The sequence below is a fragment of the Arachis stenosperma genome, chromosome 7, assembly GCF_014773155.1.
Source record: "Arachis stenosperma cultivar V10309 chromosome 7, arast.V10309.gnm1.PFL2, whole genome shotgun sequence".
Classification (NCBI taxonomy): Eukaryota; Viridiplantae; Streptophyta; class Magnoliopsida; order Fabales; family Fabaceae; genus Arachis; species Arachis stenosperma.
The window spans coordinates 65,076,030-65,095,641 of NC_080383.1; the positions used below are offsets into that span (position 1 = coordinate 65,076,030).

The 19,612-nt window shown below is 38.4% G+C and overlaps 2 protein-coding genes across 2 annotated transcripts; both read left to right on the forward strand.

Moving 5' to 3' along the window:
* Positions 1–374: 374 nt before the first annotated feature.
* LOC130939862 (protein RADIALIS-like 3) lies at positions 375–635 on the forward strand. Its single transcript, XM_057867927.1, has one exon. It carries the CDS (start codon positions 375–377, stop codon positions 633–635), a length of 261 nt encoding a protein of 86 aa, XP_057723910.1.
* Positions 636–13,047: 12,412 nt separating this feature from the next.
* Positions 13,048–13,440, forward strand: LOC130939863 (uncharacterized). Its single transcript, XM_057867928.1, has one exon. The coding sequence runs from the start codon at positions 13,048–13,050 to the stop codon at positions 13,438–13,440; it is 393 nt and encodes a 130-aa protein (XP_057723911.1).
* Positions 13,441–19,612: the final 6,172 nt, after the last annotated feature.

The following is a 19,612-nucleotide window of genomic DNA, read 5'->3' on the forward strand; positions in this document are numbered from 1 at the left end:
TGTGTTTGAGGCAGAAATGTTAAAATTCTTGAGTACCAGGAAGTTATAATCCACATATAGAGCCCATCAATCAAACCAGGAAGTTCCTTGTCCACAAAAACAAGTTGACCATACACAACTTTTATTTGAACTGTACCAGGAATAACATTATTTTAATTTGAAATCTGGAAGCGGAACCAGATTCATTTTGAAACTCATATTCCCAATCCGACCCTTGGGCGTACCAGTGTTTGAGATTCGCATATATGTGACTCCTCATCATTCCCAAAGGTTCATTTATAAATTAAGCACAACATGCATGCATTATATCCATGCAACATACACACACAAGTTTGATCGAGTTTGAGTAGTTGTTGTCTGAGTTAGTTGTGTTGATGGCTGCTTCTTCAAACTCCAGTGGTGGAGGAGAGTCATCATGGACCCCAAAGCAGAACAAGCTGTTCGAGAAGGCGCTTGCCAAGTACGACAAGGACACACCAGATAGGTGGCATAATGTGGCAAGGGAAGTTGGTGGGAATAAAACAGCTGAGGAGGTTAAGAGGCACTATGAGATCCTCTTGGAGGATATCAAACACATTGAGTCTGGCCATGTTCCCACACCCAACTACAAGAACAACTCCACTGCTAAAACTTAACTGCTACTTTCTATCTCATGCATGCATACCGTAGTCATCTTACCCAAAATAGCACCGTCTATGTAAGCAATCTATCATCCGTATCCCTCTTTTTCTATGCTTCCACCTTTGTTGTTTAATTAACATTATAAATGAAGACAGGTTTGTAATAGCAATCTTGCCTTTAAACAGTCTTTATAAAATAAGAAGTATTACATTCTATATTTTATCTGAATATATTAGCATTTCGTCCTTACTAAAACATTTAGGAAGGAAATATAATTTTTTAAACTTTTGTTTGCTTCTAATAATAAAGTGTTTACTATGATACTTAAAAGATATGGTCATAAAATAGATTAAACAATTAATTTTAAATTTAAAAATATAAAAATTAAAAAATTTTAAATATTCAAAAATTATTATAAAAAATGATTTATACAAAAATTAGATACCAAACAAAAAAACACTATAAAATTAGTCTAATAATAATAAAGAATCTGGTAATATAATAATATACATTGACCCACTTTTCTGGTGGTTGAATAACCATTTTCCGGCGTTGTAAAAGGAGAGCATAGTACGTACAAGCATTCATTATTGATTACTTAATTGCATCCATATCCTCCAAAACTATACTTGCCTACGCTGTCGATCTATTTCGCTGCCGAATTGACTACTAAATTAGTTGATCGTTATAATAGCGCAAGCCTACAAAACTCTATTTATATTCAACACGTTAACAAATTTATCTTTATTATTGAACACACCATGCATCTCTTAGAATACAATATTATTCTGCCACGCTGCGCCTTCTTTCATATCAGCTTTTGCGGATGATCAAAATTACCTACTCTAAAAACCAATATATGAAATGAAATAAAAAGAAAAAAGAATATAGCAATGATTTTGATAGTTTTAATAATAAAGATAACCATGATAACTTGGAGTGTTTGTATTACTAAATTCACTAAATGATAATAAGAAAATTAGTTGACCTGCTGAATTATTATTTGGTTACAAATTTATTATTAAAATAGAAGGGGCTAGATAGGAGACTTTGGTTGTTTTGATTAGACTTTGATGTTAGGTGCTCTTAGCTTGCAACTAAAAATTTTAATTGATTTTTTGGATGTTTTGTTTTTTAGATAATTGGATGTTTCTTTTTCACATTTGATGAAAAAATTGTTTGTGACTTGCGTGAGTGAATTAATAATAAATACTTTAGTGGAACCAATGAATGAATAGAACTTCATAAGAATATGATTTTTTGGATCAACATACCTCCGAGAAAATAACGCCCCATATGACTTGCTTTTAACTGTGTACTAGATTTTATTAGTATGGATTGAGAAAAGAATCAGAGACTTGTCAGTCTTAGCGATGACGTGATTGGACCTGTAAAATGGTGGAGGGTGGCACCTAAGATGATGTTCTGACGCTAAAATCAGAATGAATCTAGGAGGTATAAGTATGAATTAGAAATATATAATATACCCGAGGAAACTCTTGAATCCCGTTATATAGTCTGTTTTGTTATCTTATTTTATCTTGTTAGCTAAGATAAGAGAAGTATTTGAATTTGAATGTTAGTTATTGGTTTCCAGCTTTTTGGCCAGCTTGGACAGTAATGATAACTTGGGTTTGGGGTCTGGGTCGTCGTCGGACCGTTCGGGGCCCCAAACGACAGGACCAAAACAGTTGCCCCCGTAGTATGAGAACAAGTGTACGCTGATGACACGTCATCTTAAGTGATTTTTAAGTTCTTTTTCATTTAGTTTCTTAGGTTTTAATCAAATTCACTATGTTTTCTAAAGAAATTTAATAATAATCAAATATTTAGAGTTGTGATAATATTTTTATGTTGAGGAGTTTTTCACTCAAAAGACAAACAAGAATTAAAGCTTTTTCATAAGAAAAACATAAAGACAACAAAAGCGTGTCGTAGGGAAGAGAAAGCATGCCCTAAAGGATCAAGGAAATGGAACACGCCTCGTGGAATCCATGCCCGGCGGACTCCCAGCCATGCCTTCTGTAAAACCCGGTTAATTAACGGCTAATTAGCCCATAAATGAGAATTTATTCTAGAAAGCCTAAAATGTGATTTTTATGGCTAAATGTGATAGAGGAGACTGAGACGAGAATTTTGGTACCAATTTTATAGAATTTGGACCAAGATTGGACCGAACGGGCAAAACCGGGCCAACCGGACCCAAAGTGGGCCCTTGGCCCAACATAACTAAACCAAAACCCTAGTTTTCAGCACTCTCTCTCCTCACAACACTCAAAAACACGCTGAAAAGTAGAGGGATGGGGGAAGAACACTCTCTCAACCTTCTATCTCTCACTTGATCTTCAAACCACCATAACTTTTGATCTAGAGCTCCGATTGCCGCTCCTTTTGCGGCCACGCGTTCACCGCGGAGAGCTCTACAAAACCCATACAACTAATCTTGAGGTAAGCCACAAGTTTCTGTTCGAAATTTCAGCCCTTATTTTCGAATTTCATGGGTGAAATGTTGAGATTTTGGGTTCTTTGATGTTATAGGACCCAACTCTCTTGAAGGAGAAGGTTAATCTTGTCTCCTTGGACCTTGGGTGTGGTTGTGTATGTGTGGATATTGGAGCTTGATTGGTGATTTTGAAAAGCTTGGAAAGGGTTTGGTGGTGAAAAATCTGTTCTTGGAGGTTTTGAGGCCTTGAGAGCTTGTGGATAAGTGGTTTGGAAGTGCTCCGGTGGAGCTTGGGAAATTCGGCTAAGGTATGGTTTCGGTTTCCCGTATCTAATATGTAATGTGGTAGGAAATACTTAGGCTAGAGGCCCTAAGATAGGCATTGAATGGTTGATGTTGTTAAATGACTGAGATATATGATGTGGTCATATATGTGATGATGAGTATTGATGCCTTAATGGTATGATGTATGAGAAATATGCATGTTGTGATATATGCTTGATGATTGGTTATGGTTGAATTGTGGATTGAACCATGTTGATGGTGAGTATGATGTTGATTGTGTACAATAATGATTTATTGGAATTGGTGTTGTTGAGAATTGGCATGAGGAATAGTATATGATATGTCAATGTGTTTGAGTTTGAGCCACTTGGGTGAAGTGGGATAAAATGATGAGATAGTGATTTTGGTAAATTGTGGTTATGTGTCAATGTGTGAGTTGAGGAGGCTTGATGTTGAATTTGATACATTTTGAATTGATTTCAAAGAAAAGGGATGAAATTGGCATGTTTTGATTGATTTTGGAAAGAGTTGAAAATGGTTTGTTTTGAAAATGGCATATTGTGGTTTTGTATGAAAATATGGTTTTTGGGCATACTTTGATGGGACATAACTTGGACTACGGATCTCCGTTTTGTACCAAATCTGTTTAGAAATGAAATTGGATCCGGGATGTCCATGCCGTTCGAAGAACGGGTGAAAAACGATTTAAAATGAGGAAGTTATGTCCGTTGGAAGATCGGGGTTTAAATCTGTGAATTCTGCAGCTTTTACTTAGAAAATTTTTAGCAGAATGACCCCTTGCGTGTGGGCGCACTTGGCGCGTACGCGCCGATTTTCCAGAAAACGCCATCCACGCGTGCGCGTGATGTGCGCGGGCGTGCCGATTGTGCTGCACCCAATGCCAAGCCATTTTACAGAGAGTTATGCCAGAACTGTGCCAGTGTTGTGCCTGGGGCACGAGAACACCCGCGCGTACGCGTGGTTGACGCGTGCGCGTCGATTGGCAAATTTGTAATCCACGCGTTAGCGTGCATGACGCTTGCGCGTCGATGAGTTTTTGAGGCCATCCATGCGTGCGCGTGGAGTGCGCGTACGCGTGGCCCTGTTTTCATCCCGAAGTTGATTTTTGAGTTTTAAAAGCCAAATCTCATACTTCTAAGCCTCCGATCTCACCATTTATGTCTTAAATCATTATGACATGCCTAGCTATTAAAAAGGGGCTAGTGAATGAGGTAACTTGCGAGTGAAGCAAGGGAAAAATGAATGATCAATGAGGATCAAGATGATTATGTGAGATGCGGAGGATGGTGGTGGAAGTGCTTGTTATGCCATGGGCCGAAAGGCTGTAATTATTAATGAAATGGCTGGTTATGGATTTAACCGTGAGCCGGAATAGCTGTGTATGCTATGAATATTGGCTGGTTATGGATTTAACCGTGAGCCGGAATAGCTGTGTATGCTATGAATATTGGCTGGTTCTGGACTGAACCGTGAGCCGGATGGCTGATATGGATGTTGATCCATGGATGAGAATTCATGCATGTTTATGCTGAATTATTGATAATCGAGATTTGCACTTCCACTATCAGAGATACGAGTTTCCCTGGGTAGTAGCAGTGGCTAGCCACCACGTGCTCCAGGTGGAGGCTCGAGACTCTGTTGACCCTATGTCGTAAGTGTGGCCGGGCACTGTGAAAGACCCGGATGAGCTCGCCCCCGAAATATTCACCAGTGAGGGTGATGGATATGGATCATGTTTATGATCAAGTTTATAACGAGTAAAACTCGAGTTGGGGATGCGCGACAGAGGGACAGTCCAATGGTTAGCGACCAGGACTTGTCGGGTTGGCTCTATAACCGACAAGATGATATCATCGGCCACTAGGGACAGGCATTCATCATATGCATACTATGTGAATTGTTTGAGATTGCCTATTTGACTGCATATTACTTGCTAATTGTCTAAATGTCTTAACTGCTCCTATTTGTATATTCTTTGTCTGATATAATTGTGTTTGCTATAATATACTCCTGCTGGTGGTTGGGAGGTTTGAAGGAATTGGAAAGGGAAGTATTAGTTAGACTGAAGAATCTTTAGTCAGATGCCCTTATACGGTTTAGCTTGTTTATAAGCTTTGATATTATCTGGAGGAAGTTCTAGGATTGCCTTTGGCTTTCCTCTATTATTATGTATTATATATGTGGAAGCTGTTACCATGCTGGGGACCTCTGGTTCTCACCCATGCGGATTTTGTGATTTTCAGATGCAGGGCGTATGGTTTCCCGCTGAGGCATGCTGGAGACTTCTAGATTTGCGAAGATTCCTTGTTCTTGGGGACTATGTTTTTGGTTTATATGTTTTGCTTAGATACTTTTATCTCGACTAAATAATACAAACTGTGATGACTCATCTTATGGGAGATTTTGGAGAATAGGTTTCATGTATTTGTGTCCCTTTGGGGTTTTCATTATTCTATCATATGTATATATTGCTATGCTCGGACCGGTTATCTTCGCAGCCGGATCTTGAGTCTTGATATTCCTGTTTTTGACACTCCTTTGTATATATATAATCTCGCGTTGGTTATCCTTGTTCGTTACGTTATCGATCGGAGTGTTGCGCTTTCGAGTTGCGATTTTTGTTTACCCCTTTTTCTACAAAGGCTCCTAGTTATAATTAATCATTCATACTACTATACGTACTAAATTTTTATTTTAGAGGTCGTAATACCTTGCCATCTCTGAATTATGACTTAAGCATAAGACTCTGTATGGTAGGGTGTTACACCTTCTCCACACCCGGCAGCCTAGCCTCCACTCCCGTCGTATGCCCACATCCTGAAAGTGAATTTTGGGCTTTTTGCCCAATTTTCTCCAATACAAGCCTACTTAAACACAATTACAACTCTCAAGAACTAACAACTAAGGCCCAAGCTTAATTATCCACATCATTGGAAGCCTTAATCACATAAAAAATATTGAAGACTCTAGAAGATTAGTTATTAATTCTTTCTAGAATAATAAGAGATTTGGTTGTGAGGATTTGATTTGAATTATTGTTTTTGAATTTGAAATTAAATTCAGTAAGTAGTTATTTTATCTTTCTTTCCGAAAGATAAGATTAGGATAGTTTTGAATTTGAATTCTAGATTTAGGATACAAATAAGTGAACGTAGCTAACAGAGGGACACATTCAGTTCCTCATCATAGTTTCTTCTTCTCGTTTTCTTTCACTTTTCAATGGGTAAATAATCCTCCGTCAAAAGGGTTAGGAGCTCTATTTATGTTTTCTATGGATTATTAATCTACGTTTATTTTATTTTAAAGTTCTGTATTAATCTATTTCATGATTGAGTTATTCGTTCTTCATTTAGATTAGTGGTATTGAAAGGTATGTTAATTTCTTTTAAATTCTTTTAATATAATTGGAAATTTTGATATTTGAATTACAGTTTGAAAACTCTTTCACATGACTCTTTGAATTCAGCTAGGAATAGTGGTTCAATTAGTATGCGACACATGCATGATTTTCAATCACTCTAATTTTGAATAAGTGACATATAATTCGGATTAGAATAACTTTTGAAAGTTGTATTTTTCTTCTGAATATTTAACTAGACAAGACTAGCTTGAATATGTGACATATAATTTAACCTAAGGACTATTTTAAATCTTATTAGAAAACTAAATTAGTTTTTATGCTTAATCTCTTGATTAATTAATTGACGACTAATTGATGCTTGAAAAACTAAGAACTAAGGAATTCAAAATCAGTTACTAAAGATTTGTCGTGAAAGATCTTTGCAAACTTCAAGATAAGTAAATAAGGTTTGATTTCTCTAAAAGTATAAATATCTCCGAAGCCCCTTGACTGTCACCATCACTGTCTTCTCTCAAATCAACATTCAAGCTCTCTGTTTGTAAGCATTCAAGGTTCTCAAGCACTTAGCAAGATACAAGTTTCACGCTCATCAATTCGGGTTATTTTAATCTAATTAGGCATTTAATCTGATAATTACTTGCTCAATCTTTTAATCCTCATGAAAATGATATCCACTCACTGTGGTATTATTTGAACGATCCAGTGCACTTGCCAGTATCCGTGAACATTAATTTTCTCTCATTGATGCATGAGCATCTTGTACCCTTTTTCTTATCATTTTCTAGTTGTTTTTAGTTAGATTCTATTTAGTTTTACTTAATGTTAATGCAAAAATCCTCTTTCGATGCTGCTTTGAATTGCTTTAGTGTTTTTATGATTTCAGGTAAAATTTAGAGTAAATTTGACAGAGTTTTGAGTTAAAAAGGAGAAGCTGGCAGCATCCCCCATGGGCGCTAAACGCCCAACCAACATTTAGCGCGAAACTAAGCAGGCCGAATTCCCTCTCTTTGGGCTTTCCAAGTGGATTTAGCATTTATTTGTTATATTTTATTTTCTTTTTTGTAATTTTTATTTACAAACAATATCTTTTAGTTTTAGAATTTATTATTTTATTTTATTTTTCTGAATCAAATTAGGTTAGTATAAAAGGGAAAAGATCTCTTGTATCTTATCTTTTCTGCACTATTCAGAACCCTAATTTTTGTTTGTAAGTCATGAGCAACTAAACCTCTTTGGTTAAGGTTAGGAGCTCTGTTTATTTCTATGGATTAAGACTATTATTTTTCTATTTCAATTAATGTACCGATTCAATTTCAAGGATTGTTTTCGTTCTTAATCTTATGAATCTTGGTGGAACGAGAGTATGACCCCTTTTATACATGAGTTCTTGTGATTCTCGAGAGAGTTATCTCGCTTGAACAACAACTTGAAAGCAAATTCCTCCTAAATTTCTAATTACATGAACTAATTGGGATATGTGACATATAATCCTGTTAGCTTTGGGTAATAAGAGTTTTTGTGGCCATAAACTAGTTTTTGAACTTAACCCTCTAATCGGAATTAAGTGACCACAAGAGTGGCGATTAATGAAGATTAGAGAAGGCTAAATCACTAAGAGATTAGGGTTTAGACATTTATAGTTTTCCATGGAATAAATAATGCATTGTTAAAATAGATGGTAAGAACTTTTAATCCAGAAAAGTAAATATCTCCGAAGCCTTAACTATTTTTCTCTCACTGTTTTACACCAAACCTCTTAATTGCTTTCTTTACTTTCTTGATTATTGTTTTATGCATTTTCAACCATCAACAACCTTTTTCTGTTCGCCTGACTAAGCTAGTTGGATAACCATTGTTGCTCAATCCACCAATCCTCGTGGGATCGACCCTCACTCACCTGAGGTATTACTTGAATGACCCGGTGCACTTGCTGGTTAAGTTGTGAGAATTCTAAATCCCATACCAAGTTTTTGGCGCCGTTGTCGGAGATTGTTTTTTATTGACAACTACTAGTTGTCTAGTTGTTTAGATTGGGTATTTTTCTTAGTTTTGTTTATTTTTTCCTTTTAATTTTTTATTTTTAATTTTGTTTATTTTCCCTTAAGTTCTGATTTTAAGTTTGGTGTCCTTTTAGTGTTTTTTCCTTTTTATTTTTCGAAATTTTTAGTGTTTTTCTCTTTTTATTTTTTGATTTTAAGTTATTTTCTCATTCTTATTTTTGAAATTTTCAGTTTAATGCTTGCTTTAATTTATTTTATTTCTTATTTTTTTAGATATCTCACTAGGAGCTCTCTATACTTTGACTTAGAGACTCACACTTTTCTTTGTATCTTGTTTGTTTATGAGCAGAACCAGGGATAAAGAACCACTTCTTGAGTTTGATTTCGAACCTGAGAGGACTTTGAGGTGGCGTTTGCAGCAAGCTAAAGCTTAAAAAGCCAAAGAAAACCTCGAGAAAACTTTTGAGAAGGAAGCTATGGATGCTAATGGTGGAAACCCTAACACTAAAGAGCATGCAAGGAGAATGCTAGGCTCATACACTGCACCCACTGCTGATTTCTATGGGTGCAGTATAGCTGTACCTGCCATTGGTGCCAATAATTTTGAGCTTAAGCCTCAACTGATCACTCTATTGTAGTAGAATTGCCAGTTTCATGGACTCCTGCAAGAGGATCCTAATTTATTCATCTCTAACTTCCTGCAGATCTGTGACATTGTGAAAACGAATGGAGTGAATTCCTCAGAGCAAAGCATTGGCTTGATACTCAGCTTAAAGAGAGCCTGGACACGTTGGACAAGGTGGTCACTGAATTTCTGACCAAATTTTTTCCACCTCAGAAGCTGATAAGCTTAGGGTGGATGTCCAGACCTTCAGACAAAAAGATGGAGAGTCCCTCTATGAGGCCTGGGAGAGATACAAGCTAATGATCAGGAGGTGTCTTCTTGACATGTTTTCTGAATGGACCAGGTAGCAGATCTTTTATGATGGCCTCTCTGAGATGGCCAAGATGTCACTGGACAACTCTGCAGGTGGTTCCCTGCACATGAAGAAGACGCCTGAAGAGGCTAATGAGCTTATTGAGATGGTTGCCAATAACCAATATCTATACACTTCTTAGAGGAACCCCATGAACTCAGGGACTACTCAGAAGAAAGGAGTCATAGAGGTGGACACATTGGAGACCATCTTAGCTCAGAACAAGATCATGTTCTAGCAGATTACCATGATCTCTCAGCACTTGAGTGGGATGCAATTCTCAACTGTCAATACTCAAGATGCATCCTATGACATGAATGGAAGCTACAACAAAAGGGACGCTTGTGGCCATGCTCAACCCACTACTGAGCAAGTTAATTACATGGGCAACTCTTCTAGAAATCCCAACAATGATCCATATTCAAATTCTTTCAATTAGGGATGGAGGAATCATCCTAACTTTGGATGGAGAGAGCAGCCACAAAAGTCCCAACAGAGCTTCAACAACAACCAGGGTTGATCCAATTAGAATAAGATTAATAACCGACAGTTCCAGCCCTCTTAGTAGCAACAAGGACACTATCAGAGTCAAGACACTCCTGACTTAGCCACAATAGTTACTGAACTTTCCAAGACCACTCACAACTTCATGCAAGAAACACGAGCTTTAATTCGGAACTTGGAAGTACAAGTGGGTCAGTTGAGCAAGAGGATACCTGAGAGACCTCCTAGACTCTTCCTAGTGATGTGTGGAAAACGATCCAACACAAAACTCACCGGCAAGTGTACCGGGTCGCATCAAGTAGTAATTACTCACATGAGTGAGGTCGATCCCATAGGAATTGAAGGATTGAGAAATTTTAGTTAGGTGGTTGATTTAGTCAAGCAAACAAGTGTTTATTTGAGTGAATTGGGACTAACAGAAGTTAAATTGCATGAAACTAAAAGGGAGAGGGAGAATTGACAGTAAACTAAAGAGCAGAAGAAGTAAAATAGCAAAATCTTAAATTGTAAGTAATGTAAATGGCTGAAACTTAAAATGCAAGAAATGTAAATTGCTTGAATAATAAAGGGGTGTGGGATGCTGGGATTCAAAATTTAACAACAGAAAGTAAAGAAGATGAATTAAGTGCAGTAGATCTAAACAGAATTGGAAAATTGCAGTGAAGAACAAAACAAAAAGTAAATTCAACTCAATTGCAAGAGCTAGGAAAGAAATTCAAGCTCTCAGAGGCTCAATGAGACTAGAAAACAAGTTTAGATCTCAATTCCTTCCTTGATCCAACAGAGAATAATTTGTAGAAGAAAAGAAAATGAAAACAATAAAGGAAACTCAGATTCAATTCTTGGAACAATTGAGAAGAGAGGTAAAGATGATTCTCAAACTTTGAATCAATGAAGCTCTTCAATCTCAATTCAAATTCCAAAACAGAAAGCAAAAGTAGCAGAAGAAATGAAAATGAAAACAGAAGGCTAAATCCAATTTCCAAATCTTAGAATTATGCAGAATAAAATAAAGATGAATTGTAGATCAATGATTGAAACAGAACTCCTTCAATCTCAATCCAAAATTCATAAACAGAAAGTAAAAAATACAAAAGTAAGAACAAGGAGGAGAGAACTCAGCTCTCAATCCCAATTCAAAGCTCAAATGTCAAAGTGAGCTCAAAATAAAACTCAAAAATAAAAGAAGGTTCAAAAGTGAAAGTAAAAAAAAAGGTTCTCTCTAAATCAAACTAAGTCCTATTTATACACTTTCTATTTTTTTATCTTGAGAATTTTGAGTGGGCTTCTCAATTTGGTGAAGAATTGGATCCAAAGTGGCAATTGAATTAAAATTGAACCCATGGTGCACCTCCAGGGAACCGCTCGGTTAATTGAACCAACTGAGCACTCAATTTCTTCTTGTTTGGGCTCATGGCAAGCTCCAGGGAAGCGCTCAGTTAATTAATCCAACTGAGCGCCCCCTTTGCTTTTGTCCTTCAATTTTGTTGTGTGCTAAAGCCCAATTCCCTTTGTAGCATTGGCACTCAGTTAAGAGAAGCAACTTAGTGCTACAAGTCTTGGAGTGAGCTCCACTTTCGAGCCCTGGTGGATGCAATTGTGGCTAATTTCCTTGGCAAAGTGGCACTCAGTTAAGTAACACAACTCAGCGCCCTTTGCTTTGAGTGGAAGCTCCTCCTTCGAGCCTTGCCTCTCCCAATTTTGGTGCACATTTTCCTTGCACTAGCGCTCAGTTAAGTAAGGTAGCTGAGCGCCCTTGCCTTCCTTGTGTAGTGCCTCTTTTGGCTCCCTGGATGCAAAGTTCGAAACTTGGTGAAGCCATTTTGGCTTATTTTCTTGCAAGGCTTTATAGCGTGCTTTCTTGTGTCTCCAGATTCGAATTCCAGCTCCCCCCTTTTGGCCATTTTTCCTTTGCCCAAGCGCTCACCTTGTTTCCTCAAGTTCTTGGTTCGAAACTTGGTGGCTTCACTCCTTGATTTTGCACTTTGCTTTTCTTTGAAATGGAGCACGATAAAGTGAAATAAGTTAACTGAGCGCTACATGTTTTCTTGGCTTCCTTGGGCACTCAGTTTAGTGCACCAACATAGCGCTATGCTTGTTGTGCCTTAGTGCTTTGCTTTGGTGCTGAGTGCTCCACTAGCGCTCGGTTAAGTAAGGGAACTGAGCGCTCTTGCATTCTTTGTGCGTGATGCTTTTGTGTCTTGGGTCACGCTTTCCAAAGCGTGGCTTAAAGTCCAAAGCGTGCTTTAACTTCAAAAGCGTGCCGAAAATCCCTTTTTCCACCATTTCTTCACCTACAAGTAATCAAAACAACCAATCAAAGCTTCAACAATTCACAAGGTCTACAAATCATTCAAAAACCAACTAATTTTGCTTAAACCTCATGATTTAGTGCCAAATAAAGGATGGTTGATTGATTTAACAAAACCGTGCAAATCCACTCCTTATTACTTACTTATAACGCAAGAAAGTTCATAAAACCTAATGAAACAAGTGAAAAATGCTTGAAAAGCTAGCATAAGATGACTTGTCATCACCCAGTAATACAGAGGTAAATCCAAGAAAAGAGTGTAAGGCCCTTTTCATGACCAAGGAAGCCAAGCCTAAGGAGGTGCAAGCTGTTGAGGAATTGAAGGAAGAAAAGACTCAAGAAGAGGCTAGAAGCACATTGGTACACGCCACATTGGTGGCATAGGAGCCTGAAGTACCACACCCTTAGACGCTTTAAGAGGAGACCAAGGATGAGCAGTTCGGTCAGTTCTTGGAAATCTTTAAAAAGTTGCACATCAATATTTCTTTTGCTGAGGTGTTGGAGAAGATGCATTTATAGCCTTCATGAAAAGCCTACTCTCTGAGAAGAAGGCCTTGAAGGGAGATGAAACTGTGGTCTTGACCAAAGAGGGCAGTGCACTGATACAGAGGAAGCTACCCAAGAAGATGCCTGATCTAGGAAGCTTCCTAATTCCCTGTACTATTGGGAATATTACTTTTGAGAAAGCATTGTGTGATCTTAGTTCAAGTATAAATCTGATGCCTCTGTCCGTGATGAAGAAACTAGGAATCCAAGAAGCACAGGCAACAAGGATAACCCTGCAAATGGATGACAAGTCTTTGAGGCAAGCATACGGGCTAGTGGAGAACATACTGGTGAAGGTTGGAGAGCTATTCCACCCTGTAGATTTTGTGATACTTGACATGGGAGAGGAACAGATGATTCCATCATTCTAGGAAGGTCATTCCTAGCCACTAGAAGAGTCCTCATTGATGTTGAGAGAGGTGAATTGGTGTTGAGGTTACATGAGGATTACATGGTTTTCAAGGTATTTAAACTTCCACCAATCTTTGACAAAGGAGGTACATGCTTGCAGAGCTCAATACTTAAGCCTTATCCCTTGATGGAAAGCCATACAATTCCCCTTGACATCAAATCTTAGTTTGGCATTGGGCATCCACCACCCACCAAGGAATAAGGCCCCAATAAGAAAGTACCCAAGAGATGAAGGAACAAGAAGATTTCTACTAAGGACTTCTCACCTGGCATGAAGGTGTTGTTCACTAGAAGTCCAGTCATACCATATACTATGAATAGGATCCTGTCTCTGGAGCATGTTGAGCTGATTCATGAGAGCACAGGAAAGAAGTTCACAATGAGGGGTGAAGATCTAAGCCTCTATGACCCTCCTTCTTAGAGGAGCTGACCGTCAAGCTAGTGACAGTAAAGAAGCGCTTATTGGGAGGAAACCCAACCATAAGTATCCTTAAGTTTATTTCAGCTTTGTTTCCATTTTATTTTAGTTTGATCTCATTTTATTTTCCATAAATCTTTAAAATTTTCCTAGGTTTTCTAATGTTTGTGATCATGCGTGATGCTTAGAACAGGGATAGGAAGACTCAGACAGAAGAACATAATGCCCTGGAGCAAAACAAGCTTGGGCGTTAAACGCCAGGGAGGGTGTTTAGCGCTAGAAGAGGAGCAAAGCAGGGCGCTAAATGCCAGCAGGGAGGGCGATTAGTGCCATGGAAGGATCAATGATGGGAGTTTGTTTCATATTTTGGGACCCCCTTGGGGTGCTAAATGCCAGCCCTAGCGTTTAGCGCCAGGTGTGCTCGCCCTCAGTTTCTAAAAAAAAAGTATGTTCCTGTTGGCGTTAAACACCAGAACCGGTGTTTAACGCATAGGGCACAGAATTCGAAAAAGAAGGAGGTGCAATGGCCATTTGATAAACCCCAACTCCCACATACTTTTCCCATTCAAACTTATCCACTCTCTATCCTCTGATGAGCGGATAATTTATACACTTTTTGGCACTGTTTTTAGTATGTTTTTAGTACATTTTAGTTAGTTTTTAGTATGTTTTTATGAGTTTTTATTTAAAATTCACTTTTCTGGGCTTTACTATGAGTTTGTATGTTTTTCTGTGATTTCAGATAATTTCTGGCTGAAATTGAGGGACCTGAGCAAAAATCTGATTCAGAGGCTGAAAAAGGACTGCAGATGCTGTTGGATTTTGACCTCTCTGCATTCGAAGTGAATTTTATGGAGCTACAGAGGCTCAATTGGCGCGCTCCCAATTGCGTTGGAAAGTAGATATCCTGGGCTTTCCAGAAATGTATAATAGTCCATACTTTGCCCGAGATTTGATGGCCCAAACTGGCGTTGCAAATCAGCTTCAGAATTCCCGGCGTTTAACGCTGGAACTGGCACAAAAGTTGGAGTTAAATGCCCAAACTGGCACAAAAGCTGGCGTTTAACTCCAGGAAAAGTCTCTACACATGAAAGCTTCAATGCTCAACCCAAGCACACACCAAGTGGACCCCGGAAGTGGATTTTTACGTCATTTACTCATTTCTGTATATCCTAGGTTACTAGTTCACTATAAATAGGATCTTTTGACATTGTATCTTTATCTCATGACACTTTACATGTTTCATACTGTACCTTCTACGGCATGAGTCTCTAAACCCCATGGCTGGGGGTGAGGAGCTCTGCTGTGTCTTGATGGATTAATGCAATTACTACTATTTTTCATTCAATTACGCTTGCTTCCATTCTAAGATATCACTTATTCCTCAACTTGATGAATGTGATGATCCGTGACACTCATCATCATTCTCACCTATGAACGTGTGCCTGACAATCACCTCCGTTCTACTTTAGATTGAGTGAATATCTCTTGGATTCTTTAACCAGAATCTTCGTGGTATAAGCTAAAATATATTGGCGGCCATTCTTGAGAATCCAGAAGGTCTAAACCTTGTCTGTGGTATTCTGAGTAGGATTCAGGGATTGAATGACTGTGACGAGCTTCAAACTCGCGATTGTGGGGTGTTAGTGACAGACGCAAAAGAATTATCGGATTCTATTCCGACATGATCGAGAACCGACAGATGAATAGCCGTGCTGTGACAGAGCGCGTTGAACATTTTCGCTGAGAGGATGGGAGGTAGCCATTGACAACGGTGAAACCCTACATACAGCTTGCCATGGAAGGGGCCTTGCGTGCTTGAAGAAGAAGATAGTAGGAAAGCAGAGATTCAGAAGATAGAGCATCTCCAAAACCTTAACCTGTTCTCCATTACTGCAAAACAAGTATTTATTTCATGCTCTTTTACTTTTTACAATTAAATCTGAGAATTATTGATATCCTGACTAAGAGTTACAAGATAACCATAGCTTGCTTCAAGCCGACAATCTTCGTGGGATCAACCCTTACTCACGTAAGGTATTACTTGGACGACCTAGTGCACTTGCTGGTTAGTTATGCGGAATTACAAAAGTGTGATTGTGATTTCGTGCACCAAGTTTTTGGCACCGTTGCCGGGGATTGTTTGAGTTTGGACAACTGACGGTTTATCTTGTTGCTTAGATTAGGAATATTTTATTTTTGTTGGTTTAGAGTTTTTTATTTGAGTTTAGTTTCATATTTTAAGTTTGGTGTCAATTGCATGCTTTTGTTTTCTTTTAATTTTTCGAATTTGCATGTTCTTAGTCCTTTCTTGATCTTTAATAATTCTAAGTTTGGTGTCTTCCTTGTGTTTTCCTTTAGGTTTTCAAAAATTTGTGTGTGATTTTCTAAAAATTTCTAAGTTTGGTGTCTTCTTTGTGTTTTCCTTTAAATCTTCAAAATTTTGCACTAATTTTCAAAATCATATCTTTTTTTTAGTCTAATCAAAATTATAATTTCAAAAATTGATCTTTTCAAATCTTTTTCAAAAATAAAATCTTTTTAATTTCTTTAATCATATCTTTTCAATCATATCTTTTTAATTGCTAATTTCAAAATCTTTTTAATTAATTAATTAATTTAGTTTTCAGTTTGCTTTGATTTTATTTTCTTTTAGTTTTCAAAATTTTATTTTATTTTCTTTTCCATTTATTTTAGTTTATTATTTTCGGTCACTTTTAAAAAAAAAACAAATAATCTACTTGCAATCCATATCATCTCCCTTTCTCCATCATGGACCTAAGTGGAATTGAGCAGTCCAGAAGGACTCTGGGGTCATATGCTAACCCCATTACAACTGCATATGGGAGTAGCATCTGTATACCTCCCATTAAAGCAAGCAGCTTTGAGCTAAATCCTTAACTCATTATCATGGTGCAGCAAAATTGCCAGTATTCCGGTCTTCCACAGGAAGAACCTACTGAGTTTCTGGCACAGTTCTTACAAATTGCTGACACAGTACGTGATAAAGAGGTGGATCAGGATGTCTACATATTATTACTGTTTCCATTTGCTGTAAAAAATCAAGCTAAGAGGTGGTTGAATAACCAACCCACAGCAAGTATAAAAACATGGAGACAGTTATCAGACAAATTCCTGAATCAATTTTACCCTCCAAAAAGGATGACACAGCTGAGGCTGGACATCCAAGGCTTTAAACAAGAGGATAATGAATCCCTTTATAATGCCTGGGAGAGGTACAGAGGTATGCTAAGGAAATGCCCCTCTGAAATGTTTTCAGAGTGGGTACAGTTAGACATCTTCTACTATGGGCTTACAGAAAAAGCTCAGATGTCTTTAGACCACTCAGCTGGTGGATAGACACATGAGAAAGACGATTGAAGAGGCTCAAGAATTCATAGATACTGTTGCTAAAAATCAACATTTGTACTTTAGCAGTGAGCCCTCTACAAAAGAAGAAGCCATGGCAGTAACTACTGATCTTAATCCTCAAGAACAGGTTGTTGAGCTTAATCAGCAATTACTCCTGATGACAAAACAGTTAGCAGAATTTAAAGAGATGCTCCAAGAAACTAAAATTGCTAACAAGAATATTGAATCATAGTTGAATCAGACAAAATAGCAGTTATCTAAACAGATAACAGAAGAATGCCAAGTAGTTCAACTAAGGAGTGTGAAGACATTAAATAACACTGCTCAAAGTGGCAAAAAGCCAAGAAAGGAACAACAGACAGAGGATAACCAAACCACTGCCCAAAACCCCTCTGAGGACAGTAAGAGCCCAGAGAGGAATACTCCTGGCGTTCAAACGCCAGAAAGGGGGGAAAAGTTGGCGTTAAACGCCCATTCCTTGCCCAGTTCTGGCGTTCAAACGCCAGAAAAGGGTGGAAAGCTGGCGTTAAATGCCCATCCTGCACCTAGTCCTGGCATTCAAACGCCAATGAGGAATCAGACACCTGAAAGTGCTGATAGTAACCCCTCTAAGAAGGCTTCTCCAACCACCTCTGTAGGGAATAAACCTGCAGCAACTAAGGTTGAAGAATATAGAGCCAAGATGCCTTATTCTCAGAAACTCCGCCAAGTAGAACAGGATAAATAATTTGCCCGCTTTGCAGACTATCTAAGGACTCTTGAAATAAAGATTCTGTTTGCAGAGGCACTTGAGCAAATACCTTCTTATGCTAAGTTCATGAAAGAGATCTTAATTCATAAGAAGGATTGGAGAGAAACCGAAAAAGTGTTTCTCACTGAAGAATGCAGTGTAGTCATTCTGAAAAGCTTACCAGAGAAGCTTCAAGATCCAGGAAGCTTTATGATACCATGCACATTAGAAGGTGCTTGTACCAAGACAGCTCTATGTGACCTTGGAGCAAGTATCAACCTAATACCTGCATCCACTATCAGAAAGCTTGGTTTGACTGAAGAAGTCAAACCAACCCGGATATGTCTCCAACTTACTGATGGCTCCATTAAATATCCATCAGGCATAATTGAGGACATGATTGTCAAGGTTGGGCCATTTGCCTTTCCCACTGACTTTGTAGTGCTGGAAATGGAGGAGCACAAGAGTGCAACTCTCATCCTAGGAAGACCTTTCCTAGCAACTGGACGAACTCTTATTGATGTACAGAAAGGGGAAGTAACCCTGAGAGTCAATGAGGATGAGTTCAAGTTGAATGCTGTCAAAGCTATGCAGCATCCAGACACATCAAAGGACTGCATGAGCGCTGATACTATTGACTCTTTGGTGGAAGAGATCAATATGATTGAAAGTCTTGAATCAGAGCTAGAGGACATCTTTAAGGATGTTTAGCCTGATCAGGAGGAACCAGAGGAAATAAAAGAACCTCTGAAAATTTCTCAGGAAGAGGATAAGCCTCCCAAACCTGAGCTCAAATCACTACCACCATCCCTGAAGTATGCATTTCTGGGAGAAAGTGACACTTTTTCAGTGATCATAAGCTTTGCTTTAAACTCACAAGAAGAGGAAGTACTAATTCAAGTGCTAAGGACACATAAGACAGCTCTTGGATGGTCCATAAGTGATCTTAAGTGCATTAGCCCAGCAAGATGCATGCACAAGATCCTATTGGAAGATAATGCCAAGCCAGTGGTTCAACCACAGAGGCGGCTAAATCCAGCCATGAAGGAGGTGGTGCAGAAAGAGGTCACTAAGTTACTAGAGGCTGGGATTATTTATCCTATTTCTGATAGCCCCTGGGTGAGCCCTGTCCAAGTTGTCCCCAAGAAGGGAGGCATGACAGTGGTTCATAATGAAAAGAATGAACTGGTTCCCACAAGAACAATTACAGGGTGGCGTATGTGTATTGACTACAGAAGGCTCAATACAGCCACCAGAAAGGATCATTTTCCTTTACCATTCATAGAACAAATGCTAGAAAGACTAGCAGGTCATGATTATTACTGCTTTTTGGATGGCTATTCAGGTTACAACCAAATTGCAGTAGATCCTCAGGACCAAGAGAAAATAACATTCACTTGCCCTTCTGGCGTGTTTGCCTATAGAAGAATTCCTTTTGGTCTGTGTAATGCACCTGCAACTTTTCAGAGATGCATGCTATCCATCTTCTCTGATATGGTAGAGAAGTTCCTGGAAGTCTTCATGGATGACTTCTCAGTATATGGAGACTCATTTAGCTCCTGTCTTAATCATCTAGCACTTGTCCTGGAAAGGTGCCAAGAGACTAACCTAG

What these genes read in the sequence shown, in the direction of transcription:
- LOC130939862 (XM_057867927.1), top strand. Translation starts at nt 375, where the DNA reads ATGGCTGCTTCTTCAAACTCCAGTGGTGGAGGAGAGTCATCATGGACC.
- LOC130939863 (XM_057867928.1), top strand. Translation starts at nt 13,048, where the DNA reads ATGAAAAGCCTACTCTCTGAGAAGAAGGCCTTGAAGGGAGATGAAACT.